Source organism: Corythoichthys intestinalis, chromosome 4 (assembly GCF_030265065.1).
Source record: "Corythoichthys intestinalis isolate RoL2023-P3 chromosome 4, ASM3026506v1, whole genome shotgun sequence".
Classification (NCBI taxonomy): domain Eukaryota; kingdom Metazoa; phylum Chordata; class Actinopteri; order Syngnathiformes; family Syngnathidae; genus Corythoichthys; species Corythoichthys intestinalis.
Genome location: NC_080398.1, coordinates 47,483,908 through 47,500,935, shown reverse-complemented (window position 1 = coordinate 47,500,935; position 17,028 = coordinate 47,483,908). Strand labels below are relative to the sequence as shown.

At 40.2% G+C, this 17,028-nt stretch overlaps 1 protein-coding gene across 1 annotated transcript in view; it reads right to left on the bottom strand.

Annotated features, from left to right (window-relative positions):
* sntb1 (syntrophin, basic 1) overlaps positions 1 to 17,028 on the bottom strand; it is an 88,013-nt gene that overhangs the window by 39,860 nt on the left and 31,125 nt on the right. Inside the window, exons 2-5 of the mRNA XM_057834593.1 lie at positions 14,796 to 15,033; positions 7,048 to 7,165; positions 6,828 to 6,917; positions 1,422 to 1,561 (exon numbers count right to left, since the gene is read on the bottom strand). Coding sequence (XP_057690576.1) covers positions 1,422 to 1,561; positions 6,828 to 6,917; positions 7,048 to 7,165; positions 14,796 to 15,033 — 586 coding nt within the window. The remainder of the gene's footprint in view (positions 1 to 1,421; positions 1,562 to 6,827; positions 6,918 to 7,047; positions 7,166 to 14,795; positions 15,034 to 17,028) is intronic.

The window sequence follows — 17,028 nt, the reverse complement described above, 5'->3', positions numbered from 1 at the left end:
CATTCATCTAACTATTGTTTATGCAGACTCCACTACATGCCCTTTGACACAGTAAAGTGAATCACCTAATCCGGGCTAATGAGGAGGAGATGAGAAAAAATGGTACAGTTTCTCGTAGGCACTGTCTAACTGTTTGCAATACTCTAACACACGTAATATAATTAATCAGGAAATAGTATCATTTTTATATTTACGGTAGGACTGCACTACTAATATAAAATAAATAGCACGCCATAGATTAATAAGAAATAGAAGATGCCGTTTTATCACAGAAGCCCAACGCGTGCGTCACGAACAAGATTGACGCACCAACTCTTGCAATCAGCTCTCCCAGCAAACTCCAAGGACAAAGCGCTTTGTCCTAAAACAAGTACAAGCTAGCCCGGACAACAAAGTTGATAGCGGGCATCCCATCCGCGCACGTACCTAAGCCGCCCAAAACCGGCCACAGAGGGGAAGACCCAAAAGCAACGCCCAGACACACCTTCGGACACACCTTTGACCCGGCCCGCTTCAGCAAAGACTTTAAAAAGATTGGACACTGAGATAACGCAGATTTTTGCTGCTCGGAAACATGTAGCCTTGTTTTGGATCCAGAATTGTCCCTCCGTCGTCTGTTTTGCCTTGTTTTTACCATTGTCAACGAATAAATTGTCAACCTGTTTTCGGTGAGTGTTCTTCAAACTTTTGAAACATGGAGTCAGTACAAAGGGTTAAAAACAAGAAGAGAACGCGCGAAGTTCGGCCTTCCCGGTCGGCACGCGCGGAGGCAGCATCGGCAGAGCGGCACTTTGTTCGGCCGTCGCTGTCCCCGTGCACCTTGGCCGGGGGGGGCGGATTTCAACACGAAAGACACTGCTGATGTGCTTGAATTAGATGCTGATACAATGTTGGGAACTCATCCCACAGCTCTGTAACAAAGCAATCTGACCATCAGCAGAATGTGACAAAATCATGCCAGTAGTCATACTAGCTTCGCTTGCTAGCTAGCACAGCTATTTTCCCAGTCCAGCCCACCGTGTCATCACGCCCAGCGCGCATTGCGCGCGGAAAACATGGCGCCCTCCGTAGGTCAAAACATGTACGAAATATTAGAGATTTTTAAAATCAATGCCATTGATGCCAATAATATATGTTTCTAAAAACATATTTTAGTAAAAGAGAACAATTGTGGCTTATTACAGCCTGCAAGTCTTAAGTTTGAGGTTCCCTTTAAAATAAACTGTCTGATAAATCAGTGGGCATTAGGTATGGTTTTAATAACATTATACGAGGAACTCAACCCCCCACAACCCCCACCCCCAAAATAAATACCAACTTTGGACTGACCTATCTTATCCCGTGGCATAAACAATTATTTTATTTTTTTTTATAAAGTGGAGTATCATGATCAAGTTTCCATTATGTCAAAACTGAGTCACCGTGTTGCTAGAAGAGGGTACGTGTGCGCTGGACTCTGCCAGGCCTCCTTGCTTCGTGGCAGGCTGTCATAAAGCAGCAGGTCTTTCTCCGTCACAACCACCAGCACAGGCTTCCAGCACTGCTTCTCGCTCTCACTTTGCTGCACAAAGACATCAAATCGCCTTCAATTTTAGAGAACAGACTACCGACAGACGCAACAATTCTGAACAGGATCAACATGTCAAATGTGATTGCTCTCAAATACCAATTTGTGATTACACTTGACTAAATCCCATCTTTAAGAGATTAAAATGAATGCATAATTTGTGCAGCTAATGCTCCATTATTGTGGAAACCGTCCACCCACCCATTTCCTGGTTATATATTATGTATACAAGTCTTCAGATTTTGTAAGCTATTGATGACCTAACCTTTTTAGTATAATATATGCAAATCTGTCATCTCGCAAACGATTGTGATGTGTGCAATCACTTCCAAAATGTCAGTAAAGGTGAAAAGTACAATTTCTTCCCAAAGTTGCTCAAGTACAAACTTTAACAAACAGAGAGGTAATGTGTATGGAATACATAAAATCTGCGACTGTGTTTATATTCAGACGTAACATGTTTTATCCCCCCCCTCCTTCTTTCTTCAGTCAATAACTGAACCAGAATGCCAGTGAAATGTGGTTATGTGATAGAAATGCTAATTTATTTCAGGCGCGTGTGCATACTGTAGAACATGATTGAAACATTTGCTTTCTTGCATAACCCTTACCCTTGAAGAAAAACCTTCTTTCTTGCTTTCTTTCAGAACCCATATAGTTAATCCTTTATATTCAGATCTCGCATATACATTTGCCACACAGCTCGGCATTTCATGTTCTTAACTCTTCTCATTATGACATTTTATCTACAGCCTAGCTACCGAATCCTAAGATGCTCTTTGAAGTCTGTCTTACCCAATCACATGGCAACATTTTACAGGATCAAGAGTCACCTTTTAAACATAATTTGTCACTAAAAAAGCTCAAAAACGGTTGGCATTCGATGATATGATATTGAAAATATTTGGATTGAATTTAACTGTGTTTAAGGTTTGTTTTGTGTGAGTAGAAACTTACATTGTGAATGTGAACATTCCAGATAGTTATGTACGAACAACACACCAAAAGCACGCGCTACCTCTCTCGCAAACCCGTTATAGGCTTCTAACTTTAACTCTTTCATTGCCAAGCATTTTCCGAAAAGAAAACCCCAGTGTGCCGGCCGATTTCAAGCATTTTGACTTGTCTTTCAAGGCTGATGGAATTTTACGGCGGTACATCTACATACAAAGTTAATTAGTTCCAGGACCATGTTTGTAAGTCGAAATAGTCATATGTCGAGCAGGATTTTTCCATAAGAATACATTATAATTCTGTTAATTCGTTCCGCAAGGCAAGGCAAGGCAAATTTATTTTTATAGCACAATTCAACACAAGGCAATTCAAAGTGCTTTACATCACATGAAGATCATAAAAATCACATTTAAATCAATACAACGTAGAAACCAAGACAATCAAAATAGGAAATAAAATTATACATAAAAACCGCATTTTATCACAAATAGAATAAAAATAAATAAAAATAAAACAAAAACTACTAGTAATAATAATAATTGAAATCAGCAATGGAGATAAGCACAAGAGGAATAAAAAACAAGTAGATTGAAATATATAGACAGTTATGGATATGCAGTGCTAAACAAAAGCATTTTTAGCCCGGATTTAAAGGAGCTAACAGTTTGAGCATACTTCAGACGTTCAGGTAACTTGTTCCAGAGGTGAGGAGCATAATGACTAAATGCTGCCTCACCCTGCTTGGTTCTTGTTCTTGGAACATGCAGGAGACCGGTTCCAGACGACCTTAGGGGTCTAGATGTCTCATAGGAATCTAACGAATCAAGCATGTATTTTGGTCCAAGAACATTAAGTGTTTTGTAGACGAGCAGTAGTATTTTATAGTCCATCCTTTGACACACAGCCCGAAAACCTACACTAAATCCTTAACAAATGCTGCTGTCACGATTGCAAATAGCAATTACAAAGAGCAAAACAAATGAATTATGAATAAAAATTGGAATAATAATAATAACACCTGTAATAACTGTAACAAATCGGGTTTTAATGTGTCGGATGCATTTTATGTGGTGTACCTGAACGCACGGCGTCGCTGACGACAGGGTAAGAGAGTGCATTAGAGTTTTTACTTTCACTTTTTGTGTTCCGTTGTTGTGCGTCAGCTGCGGGGGACAGCAGGCATATTGTGTTGCACAAGTTCTGAAATAAATGGTTAAAAACCTGATGAAGCTGGCGATTTCTTTAGCGATGTTACAGTAATGAGAATTGTCGCCTTAACTCATAAAGACTGGCGAACAGAGGAGGACTGCCGAGATCGTAGACATTCTATGGTCATATTGTTGAGACAGTTCACGGACGCGGACACTTCATATTTTCCTATCATTTCCATCTTCATTTCAATGATAAACCTCACCTTTTTCTACCACCTGCACATTGTTGGAACTCATGTTGATTTCTCTCACATGAAAATCCACCGTGCGTACGTCTTGCGGAAAACAAACTGCCGGGCTATCATAAATCATCATATTTCAAGCATGTCGTCGGATGTAGAATCACATGGCGAGTCAAATTTTACGTCGGATGTCGAAAAGATCTTGTGTCGAAGCGATCGTATGTTGAGGTAGCTCTGTATCATGACTGTGGAGGGTATCATATACACTCATCGGCCACTTTATTAGGTACACCATGCTAGTAATTGGTTGGACCCCCTTTTGCCTTCAGAACTGCCTCAATTCTTCATGGCATAGATTCAACAAGGTGCTGGAAGCATTCCTCAGAGAGTTTGGTCCATATTGACATGATGGCATCACACAGTTGGTGCAGATTTGTCGGCTGCACATCCATGATGCGAATCTCCCGTTCCACCACATCCCAAAGATGCTCTATTGGATTGAGATCTGGTGACTGTGGAGGCCATTTGAGTACAGTTAACTCATTGTCATGTTCAAGAAACCAGTCTGAGATTATTCCAGCTTTATGACACGGCACATTATCCTGCTGAAAGTAGCCATCAGAAGTTTGGTACATTGTGGTCATAAAGGGATAGACATGGTTAGCAACAATACTCAGGTAGGCTGTGGTGTTCAAACGATGCTCAATTGGTACCAAGGGGCTCAAAGAGTGCCAAGAAAATATTCCCCACACCATTACACCACCACTACCAGCCTGAACCGTTGATACAAGGTAGGATGGATCCATGCTTTCATGTTGTTGACGCCAAATTCTGACCCTACCATCCGAATGTCGCAGCAGAAATCGAGACTCATCAGCAACGTTTTTCCAATCTTCTATTGTCCATCATTATTCAACTGGTTTCAGAAATGGCTCATATGAAAGCTAAGACCCTCCCAAATGATGTTGAATGTACAAAACTATGTTTCACTGAAAAAAGGTTTATCATTCAATGAAGACATAAAGGTCAAATTTTGGCAAGACAAGTTTTGTCGCCTTCAGAAAGTGTGAAAATTGAACAAAAAAAAACGTACTTCAAATACAAAAATATGTTACATAAAATAAGCGAATTAAGTAGTGGTGCTGTGAGATCCAAATTCAATATTTTGTATGACTACCATGGGCTTGAAGGACTGCATCCATGCGGTTCGGCAAGGATTCATACAATTTATTGATGAAGTCATCAGGAACATCAAAGAAAGCAGTCTTGCATGCCTCCAAGAGTTCATTAACATTCTTGGGTTTCGTCTTCCATGCTTCCTCCATGCTATCTTGATTCAGCTCAAGCTGTGTACAGACGCACTCCTCCGCACTCCCTAGAGCAACTTATCTCAACCGATAAGCGATCAGGGCCAGCAAGCTCGACTCCCAGTATGGCTCCAAAAAATTTGAAATCTGGAGACTTGGATGAAATAAAATCCTCCATACAGAAACTGGAGGTCTCCTTGACTGGCTTGATTCAAAACCAGAATCAAGAAATCGTCAGAGAGCTCCAGTTATTGCGCGCAGAAAACAAGAAACTCAAGCAGGCGGTCGAGGAGAGAGATGTTCGCATCAAAAGGCTGGAAATTTTGGCTGACGATCTCGACCAGTGCCGACGCGCAAGAAAGCTGGGAAAATAGCCAACACCTGGGTCTCGGATTGTAGGATTCATCATTTCGAGATTACAACTGACGCCTAGCCCAGGTGATACAGTGGCGCAACTGGCAATTGCTAAGCTGAAAGAGTATGGAATAAACATGGAACCGCTGGACATCCGTCACTGCTTCTTCTCCCATCTGGGGGGAGAAGATTGGCGACGGTGCATTTAACTGTACCATGTCTGATTGTGCGTCTTTAGGTGTATGGGGGGACGGGAAACTGATAAGCATATGCTTCCTCCCGTCTGCCTTTGTCTTCTTCTTCGGTTCAAATCACATCACATTTGTAATTCTCAATGATTGTCAATGACACCGATGATGATGACAATAAATATTTCATTCATTCATTCATACATTCATTCCTCTTTCATCCTACCCCAGACATGCTCAATGATGTTCATGTCTGGTGAGTGGGCTGGCCAGTCCTGCAGGATCTTGATCTTCTTTGCCTTGAGGAACTTTGAGGTAGAGATTGAAGTATGCAATGGAGCACCATCCTGCTGCACAATTTATCCCTTTTTATGGTTAGGAATGTAAGAGGCAGCTAAGATTTTTTGATATTTTAGACTATTTATGTTGCCTTCCATCCTGCGGATATCTCAGGGTGCAGACAATCAAAAAACTGTGGCATTTGATAAATTTTTAAAATTTCATAAATTTGAAATAAATGCAAGTCATCGACCAATCAAATGTGCATTTGAGAGGAAAAATGGAGTGACACATTCAGCAAGTGAAAAGAGTTCAATGTACGTTTTAACATGATAAAAATAATAAACTGAATAGTTGTGGGGTCATTTCTATCCTTGCAGCATTTTGGAAGACAAAATTACCTATATAACTGAACTCATTATTTTATGCAAATAAGGTTGCTTAAAAGTTGGTGGGGACAATTTGAGCTCCCTGAAAAGCTGGTAGTATTATGTCCCTACCGTCCCTCCTGTATGCAAACCTACGCCCTTGTTATTTCTTCTGCTGGGGCAAGCCAAGTCACAACAATAATGGTTATAGGAATAGAAAAATAAATTCATAAACAAACAGTAAAAAAGCAGACCAGCACAACAACACAGGTCTATAATACAACTGAACACTCGCACGTAGCCCCCCCCCCCCCCCCCCCCCCGCCTCCCCAAACTTTCAAACTACAATAAACACTACAACATCAACCAACCCACCAAAACAAGATACACAACACTCAACTGGCACACACCCATTACCTTCCCAGCCAGCCATCCCATGTGTCGAATCTCTTTGCTACCAGCAACTCCTGACCTGGCTGTGTGATGAATGACATCAGCTAGTGCTCGCTGTGAAGAGATCATCATTAAAAAAAGTACATACATAGATAAGTATTCATACATATGTATAACATAAGCCGATATACAGTATTATACACAGTACGTCATGCTATTTTTTTTTGCTAACTGTGAGACAGACCTGCGTCAGTGACGATGTGACAGCATGCATTGCTGAGAACCAAGTGAGGGCAGATGGCTGGTCTGGACAGCGCAGTACCACAGTGTGTCTGGCGTCAGGGGAGTGCAGCTCCACTTGTCTGGAAGAGACAATTTCATTACACAGGTGACGATATCCACTGACTTACAGTATATGATTCTCTATTCTTTTCTTAGCTGCCTGCAAGCCATCAATTTGTTTTTACATTTCAGTCTTAACTACTTTGATCCCGGTTAAAAGTGCAATCAAGCTGCCGTACTATAAAATCTCTGCAGGCCATTTCGGACAAAAATAGGCAGTTGCCTCTAAACTACCTTTACTAATCTCCTTTCACAGTGAGGGAGTATTTCTGGCCTCCGTAGACATGCATCTATAGAATGCTTCTGGGTACCAGTGAGCAGCTCTTTGATACTGTTCTCAGTGGATGTGAATTTCAAAAAAGGATTCTGTCGCAGGCGTCATGGTGCATAATGCAACACGCTGTTGAGATTGTTACCACCGGTCCTGTTAAATCTTGAAGTAAATAATATAACAAAAAGTGTAGGAGGACAAAGGTATTTCTTTATAAGTGATGATTAATGCAAGCACAATACACAGCCAACAGCTGACAAGATACGGTAAATATGGAGCAAAAAAATGGCAATTCCAAGTTCAAAGTGAGAAAACCTAATTTTGTTACACCCCTCAGCTATGCCAGTCCAACAAGCACGTGTAACAATCCACACCATCCGATGAAAGGAAATAAATCAAAAGCACACATCGTGGAGCTGTTATGCTCGGAGCAACAATGACAAGCAATCGGTTGGAAAATGTTGAGTTTCAGCCTCAGCACAACTGCATACCTGATCTGTTGTATTACTGTCAACTACTTCCAAACTAAATAGTCATCTGTTCAGGTGCTCCCGTGGGCGTTGGAATGAAACTTCTCCCAACAACGTGTGGTTTATGTAAACAGGCTTGTATCTTTTCACTTTTTCTACAGAAAAACGCCTGACCCAAGAGAACTGAAATAGCCCAGGCTAGTTAGTTTAACACCCCTGCTCTACACTCTTAAAAGGGTCCTAGAGGGTGCACTGGACTTCACCCAACCAGTTTAAAAGTGCTTTGTGGACTTGGAAAGGCATTTGATCGATTCCCTCGAGGGTTTTTGTGTGGTGTGCTTCAGGATGCAGCCAAATAGCCGAGCCGAGCCTAGCCGAGCCGACCATTGGATTTAGTCTTTATTGGGAGAAGAATCAGCATAAGCAAACAAGAAATCAAGGAGGGGACGAATAGTTTATCATACTTACATACCTATACTGCATTACACAACGTTACATATATGTAACATTTTATATTTGTGCACAACATTAGCAATGTTAGTAGGCACTGTTAGCGCACAGCACGTAAACGCTGATAGACTCGAACACTGGTATAAAGAAGCAAAAATAAAAAAGGCACACTTAAACTTTCTTAAAGTTATTATGCCTCTTCTAGTGATGCGTTCATTTTTTTTTTTTTTTTCAAATTTGGACGCGGACAAATCCTTTGGTCTAGCAAAATGGACTGCTGTGTAGGGGTGTCTATTTTCATCCTGCTTGTTGCCTTTTTTCCCTTAATATTGTATTTACCCTCCGTCCCCCAGGTACAACCATAGCAGTTTCATGGCGCATTATGCCCACAGACTATTTTTTGTCCGTTTTGCCTTGACTAGCCATAAAAAGAGGGTAAGTAATTATATTTATTATTCGAAATACCTATCATTTTTAGCGTAGAATCATTAATTGACGTCTAATATTTTGTTAAAGAAAACAATTTTTAAAAATTATTCACTTGGATATTTTCAACTTTTAAACAAATAACGTCACAATGAAAAAAATAGTGTCTGTAAATAGGTCACGGATATCTACCTCATAACTATTGCTTGATTGTATCGTTTTTGTGACTGTCGCATTTTCCCCGATATTTTAGATGATAAATAATCGATCCACACAAAGAAAAAAATGAAGAAAAAAAAACATTAAAAAGGGTAAATATTTGAAAAAGAAAATCTCGACCACTCCTTGTTGTCTGTGAATTCTGCATCGTGACCCTTGTTATATTACCGTGTTACACCCATAAAATCCCCACAAAACACTGGCTGTGGCCATTCCTAGCTGTGTCTTGACACTGGGTGATACATGCTAAACGGAGATTTTGTATCAAAACAGGGTAAGTACGCAATAATATCTAATTAAAATTAAAGATACACGATAATATCGGTCACCGATAATTATCGGACGATAATGGCAATTATGACGTCACACAGATAATCCAGATAATAAAAAAATTCAACCGATAATGCAATCCGATAATTATATACTTGATTTTGCCTCCAAATGTGCGCAACCGAAGAATTCAGCACGCCGCCTCCTCAACCCCTACCCTCTCTGAAGCCCCTGAAGGAGGAGGGGTTGAGGAGGCGGAGTTACACGACAAGAAGTAGTTGAATATTAAGGCGGCTGTTACTAAAAAAACGACGTTCTCGCCATCTGCGAAACATGTACCGTAGAAGTTCCACGAGGCAGAAAGAAAGCGTCCTCATTCAAAACCACTCACCCAGCAGCCATTTAAAACTGCATCACAAAGAATTTTGGAACGAAATCGAGGCTGCTGCTAGCGGGAATGCTAAAGCTATTGTAAACACTAACTAAGTTAAACTACAAGGCTTGTGACGATACAGAGTCGGGCTTTGGGAATGCAGCCCAAGGCGGCTGGTAAATTCGCCTCTAAGGCTAAACACTGGCACGACTGGAGACCGATAGTCGGCAATTAGCCGTCTTCCGACGGAGCCCGCCGCTCTGGCCGGTCCGGCAGGCCGCTACGCCTCGCCCGGTTCCCCAGCTTCGGGACCTCCGGCGAACACCCCGGTTTCTCGAGCGTTCCCCCATGGCGTGCGAGCAGAGCCAGGACCCGAATATGCCGCGGCGAACCGGCTGGGGCGGGCGGATTATCCGGTACGAACGTAGCTGCCGCCGCCGCCGAGACTAAAACATGTTTGTTTTTTGTTTTTTTACCTAAATGACCCGAGAACCAAAGCCCTGGATTAAAAAAAATAATGCAGTTTATACGACCACGATTCTTCATGAAAAAGTGATGTCCAGTAAGCAAGCTTATCATGACGGCACAGTGGTTAGATAATTTAAACATGGAGAAAACGAAGTCAGCCAGTCAATAATGCATTCAGTATGTAAAATGACGAGCGGTCAGATGACTTTGTAACGCTGAAACCAACACGTACGCGGGTGCGAGCTCCAACGCCGTCCAAATAGTACTGCCGTGTATCAGTTTAGCTGCTGTAAAGCAAATGTCATGAAAGCCGCAAATGTAAAAAAGCGCTGCAGAATGGGTACATGACATCTCGCTCTTTTGAGTTTTTTCACTGTGTGCAACAAAGCATATAACATTAGCAATCACTTTTCAAATTATTTAACTTATTTCTCTGATCAATTACAGTCACAGTAGATAATCAAATTCTTAAATCAATATTCTGTAGCCACAAATATTATTCAAAATCTTTCCTTCTTCCAAGTTTTTGTTTTTTTAGAATTAAGTATAATAATGTATTGCTTAAAACAAGGCTGTTAAGATTATTTTCAGATAGCTATTTTTCTTCCAAGAAATCGGAGAGAAATGCACTTGAAGCGATGGCAGATAATTTCACTTATTGCCAATAGATTTACACTTAAAACTGACTAGTTTTAAGGAGGTGTGTTTTGCAGCGTATTAATGTTATATATGTTAGGAATGGCTTACTTTTAAAGGCATTTTGTGCAACTTAGGTATTTACTCTTTCAGTAATTGTTGCCAAAAGTTTACCATTACACAATGTCAGACAATCTGTCATTATTTAGATGTTTGAATTGACGACTTGTTCATATTTTATGTTGAAAAAAAGAGCAATAAATTATATTTTTGCACAGTAATATTTTCTTTTGTGTATACTTTAAAATTATACATAAACCTTTTAATAGAATTATCGGCTTGACATTATCGGTTATCAGTTGGAATGAGGAGGAAATTATCGGTTATCGGTATCGGTTGAAAAATGTATTATCGTGCATCACTAATTAAAATCATGGTGTCTTAATTATGCTCTCTCCTGCTCTCACCTCGAGGAACCGGAAAGCTACACAAAGACATACATTGCAGTGGAACGCTACCGCGAGAATTATGGACACAGCAGGCTAATTGACTAGCATGCTGTGCATTATCTTTTCGACCCTTGTTGCCGTTTGGATTGCTTATTATGGGATGATATCGATGTATTAGATACATTAGATGCTTAAGTCATAAAGCCTAGGCTTCAAGGCTAAATACAATAAATAGATAGTGTTAGGTATTCACATTAATATGTTCCCTTTATGCATATGGAGCCTGTTATCCTAAGTATCTTACATTCACATTCTTTAATCATAATTGAAAAAATATTTTAAAAGCTCACTGCAAAAATTAAAATATCATGGTATTGGAATTTATTCCTCAAAATTACCCTGGAAATGTTTTTTCTTTGCACAGATTAAAATCAAGCCAAATCAAAAACTGTATGCAGTAAAGTTATCATTAACTATAGAGCTAACGCCCCGTTTAGCCATGTTTATTTACTAAAAAAAAACACAGGGCTAAATGATAGTGGTGCCAACAATAATCAATGCGGCGATGCATCCCGATGCGGGGCATGGATGATTTGATTGGATGCGGGCAACAAGCCGAATCGATTCAGCGCATTTTAAGATATATAAGTACGTTCAAAAATCTTCCCTGCGCAATTCCGGTGATGCAACGGATTTGGTTTCCCCATTTGTATTATTATTCTAATGTTTCATTTTTAACACACTGCATAACCCTGGTCAAGTTTCCCACCAACCCCGTAGAAGCCAAAATGTCTCCAGATGTCTGCTTTCAATGTCTTAGGTGCATCAATAATCTTTCTCCCTCCCTCTTTCTCCGCTTCAGCCATTGTTATGTTATGTCCTATCTCTTAGAGGTTAGATCTTGTGCCTGAACCCGAACGGGTCGGGTCGGGCCCAAAATGTTAAGCATTCACGTTCGGGTCGGGCCTGGTCGGGCCGCCGCGCCGGACTAATAAATTATTTTTAAAAAATGGGATAAAACCGAGAGCAGGCTCTCTGTATTGTGCATTTGCTTGGCCTCGCACATGAACGCAGTGGCGCCGCCCGCCTTTTCTTCTTCTCCTCCGCTGTGGCGCTTGCGATTCGTTACGAAAGACACTTTTTATGCACACAAAGGCAACACAAATGTGATCCTTTTGAATCTTCTCTGTGTGTCTGCAAAATCGCATGTTTTTTTTTTTTTTTTTTTTTTTTTTTTTTTTAATAATTAAACTTTGGGGTGACGTGGCTCAGTGGTAGAGTAATTGTCCCCCAACCCAGAGGTTGTGGGTTCGATTCTCCGCCCTGATGAACACGTCTAAGTGTCCTTGAGCAAGACACTGAACCCCACGTTGCTCCTGGTGCTGCGTCACCAGTAGGTGGATGGTGAGATAGTGTAAAGCACTATATAAGTGTAACACCATTTCCCAGCATTATTTCGTTGTGTAAATGCTTTTATAATGATCATAAAAATATGTAGACTATTTAAACATTAAGAAAGCCTGCGTTTTTTCTGCCAACTCAAAGAAATGAAAATAAATTGCTGCTTCTGCGTTTTTTTTCGCGTCACTCCAAGCCGGGTTGGGCTTCAATACCAGCGGGCCGTGTCGGGTCGGGCTGGATTTTTTTAAGCCCGATCTAACCTCTACTATCTCTTTGCTCTCTCGATTGCAAAAAACTGATATTTCCTCATGTTGAAAAAGATTGTTATGGCTGCTAAAATGCAACTGCACTTCATTTTAATTCATTATTTTTTATTGTTATGTGGTAGTTACTGATTGCATTTCTAAGTTGATTGCACATACATAGTGGGCTAGGCCTACATTTTACTTTTGTTCTACAGTGCAATTTAGTTGATGTTTTGTTTGCAACTGAACTGATCCCTGGATTGATATTGCGATAAAGATGCTGCTGCACTACAATATTTTCTTTGTTGTTTTCTTTAATATTTACTTGAATATTTTTATTGATCGGTCATTATGACTAAAATACAGTGACTGTTATTACTGATTTTGCACAGGAGTTCAGATGTTGCACTGTGTGAAAGGCTGCTACTGTGTGTAAAAAAGAAAGAGAAAGCCCTGGTCTCATTCAAAGCACCAATTAAATACTGTGATCTGTTTTTTTTTTTTTTTTTTTTGTGTATACATCTGAAAGTATTTTCATTTGACTTCAACCAGGAGTGACACAAGAGCCAATAAAAAGTTGTTTAATGTCTGACCGCTTGTGTTGCCTCATGATTCACGAAAAAATATGATTTTGTTAGAATTTTAATGCATCCCAGGCTTTAAGGCATCGCGATGCATTACCGAATCGAACCGAATCGAATCCTGACCCTCTGAATCGAATCGAATCGAATCGTGAGTGCAGTGCCGATGCACACCTCTACTAAATGAAATCTACATTTACTCACACGCCAATTTCCTTTTTTTAATTGTATATCCACCCACATGTCTTAGTGCATGCATATTGATTATCAAAGACTTGAGTAGACCAAGGGGGATGATCTTGAAGTGTTTGTTATTTATTATGTACCAGGATAGGTGTCAAAAATCTTTTTTTTTTTTTTTTTTTAAATGGGAAAATTTCTAAGGTCTCAAAAATGTTTATTTTTCACTCACCTGATTTGACTTCCCTTTATGGTGTCAAAAAATGCCCTCCTGTTCTAAATTTTTCTTCCCTTTTAAGCTTTCCAATAATGTATCACACGTGCATATAGGACAATTTTGAAATTTGGCCAAATTGGGGGTCTCGGAGCAGAAATTCAAGTCAACTCAGTGTTTTCCGCCATATACAGTATATTGTTTTTAAATTAAAAACACGATCCTTTTCACCTGAATCCGATCTTCAGAAAAATAACCCGATCGGCCCGATATACGATCACGTGATCGGATCAAGGACATCCTTGTTCTTCAAACAAGATATAATTGATCAAAGAGGTTACAATTCCTTTAACTTCCATTATAATCCTGTGGAAAGTGTCCTACTATAAAAATTCACCCAATTTTGCAACCTTTGTCCCAAGGAGTCTCTTTAGGAAAGTAGTAAAATTTTAAGCAAAGACTCTGAATATTAAATATCCCAAATGATAGATGATAGCCATTCGGACAATATTTTACACCTGTCCGCAAAAAGGAGCAGCCTCGTGTGCGATATCATCGTCCGCACGGGTCACCTCTGAACCACTTATAATTTTTCGGCGTTGATCAATGTCTTCTCCGGTCATATTTAGGAATAAAATTTACAAGCTCTTTCAGTTGTAAAAAGAGGAGCAGGAAAGCTGTGTCTGTACCAATCGCCTCCATTGTTTACAATGCCGTAACGGCGATGGCGCGCTCTGTGACGTCACTTCCTTTGAATCCGATAATTATACGAATAGCCTGGCTATACTAGGCCGTCTAGGTGCCGTTCAAGAAACTATGCGCTCCTCTAAACAGTGTGTTGTGTAGCCGATATGCCGTATCATCTAAATAATTACACTTAGAAAGCCATTAACCGTCCTAGCCTGAACTATTGTAGAAGTTAATTGTGTGAAACTATGAATGAGATTATAGGCCCATCAAGAGAAAACTGTGCAAATAGGATGTTTCAGTTAGCTACCTGTTGTCTGGGTCTGCTGTGGTCATGGCTCGGGTTACATAGCACATCTTCAATGGAATGCATCTTCTGTCTCCCTGCAGGGACAAGGATGGTTGAAGAGGTGGACTTGGAGTCTCCGGGGAGGAGGTGATGGAAGTGCTGCCAAAACGCGGCGACTCAGGTGGGGGGGTTTCCCATCCAATCTCTGAGACAGGTGAGCCTTTCTTCACGTATGGTGTGGCTTCTCGCATGTACTTCACTGAACAGGGGAAATAAGGTAAAGATGTCAGAGGTAAACAGTAATACACATGGTAAATGACTAAAGTGGAGGATTTTGGGATAAAAGTGGGGCAACAGAGTGGCTAAAGTTGTCAAAAGTTTTGAATTTGAATCATCTCTAGGAATGTTCTGTGTAAGGTCTCTACAGGTTGTTCAGTTTCCACGCACATTCCAAAAATACCCTTGTTCGGTTGATTGATGATTCTACAAGTTATAATGCTTCTCACCTAGATAGGCTTCATGTCAGACATAAGCCCCTTGCTTAGCATCCTGTTTAACCAATCTTATACTGTGCTGCCTGTTAAAATTCTTTAAAAATAAAAATGACAAGTTTTGAAATGACTTCTGTTCACTCCATCTAATAATAACTAGTGCCAGTACAGTACAAGTTCCTAAAAGAAATTGATGCTCAATTTTGCTTGACAATAACAATGTTCTCAAACAGCAAGTGGCAGATGACGTGCGCAGAGACAAAGACATGCATATCACAAGCTCAATATGTCTACTGTATTTCCCACGTCCTGAATCCTTGGTATGCTTGTTATGTTGAACAGACGTATTCCACTGTAGACACTGTTTATAATTGGCAGTTGGCCGGTGGCATTTGGGATTCAGCATAGAAAGTATTGTCAAGGGAGGCATGCTGGAACGGTAACAAGCCTAGCCGCCAACCTGCGGACGAGAACTGACAGGCTTTCATGAATAGAACCGCGGCTTTATATGACTGTCCTCAATAGCCCTCCAAAGACAGCGTATGCAAATAATAACCCGCTGACTCACACCAGCAATGTCAGATTACAGAACCAAGTAAGAGCCAATGATTTGTTCTAGCACATGGTAACAAAGAAAGCAAGCAAGGACGATATATGATTAAGACCTTCAGTAATCTGCTTTCGTGACGTGACAAGTGTGGCTGGCCTGTATTTAGGATGAAAAACAACATGTTCGGCTTAAGACGAGTATCCTCCAAAAAATATATAAGCGTATTCTCAAGGTCTTGGCTCCAAAAAGTGCAGAGCCAAAAAGACCCAGTGGTAGTTGCTTCAGTCATAAAAATTACACAAATAAAGCATTATGTTTGAAATCTACAAATAGCACTAATGTAACTACACTGAGCTCCGGCTCAAAGTAGAATCATAAGAGTTTCCATTATTGGGGAAAATGGTTACACTATATATGTACTGCGTGGGTGTGTTTGCGTGTGTGTGTGTGCGTGGGTGTGTGTGTGTGTGTGTGCATATTTACACGAGTTGGTTTTCTGTCCAAACACCAACTTTGCACCAGATTCTATAAATGGCAAACAGCTACAAGAAATTGCAGTGAAAATTCACAATGACTTCTGTGACATAGGTAGTTATAGTTGAAACCAAAAGTTATATCCACAATATAAAAAGACTGATCATTCTTATTTGCTCACTGACAAGAAATCAGACTTTAGTTTCCCAATTTTATGTCATTTAGAATTACTAAGATTATTTAATTTTGCTAAAGGTCAGAGTAATGACCTATATATATACCCTATATACCCTACATCAGGGATCGGGATCCTTTTTGACTGAGAGAGCGAAAACACCCAACATATTTTAGAATATGATTCCATAGAAGCCATACAGTCTGTGTGTTGCGAGATGTCTGTAAACAGGGGTTTCCAGGGTAGAACGGACAAATGAAAATAGTTTGGGGACTTAATACGCCATGAATCTGCTATGGCACCATATAGACATATTGTTCTATCAAAAATAACAGTTCTTTTGGCTTAAAATACAGCAGTTTATTTTTAAGATGGGTGAAAGAGCAGGAACTGTTTTTCCGCCATATACAAATAATTGACAAACTGCACGGAATTTGTTGGCATCAACTCCACCGACGAATTCAACCCCCGCTAACTTGAAGATTATGCCAAATGTCAAAAATGTTGAACTTTCCCTTAAATCTAAGTGTTAGATTGTTATCTTCCTCTGTCGGGGTTTTGATT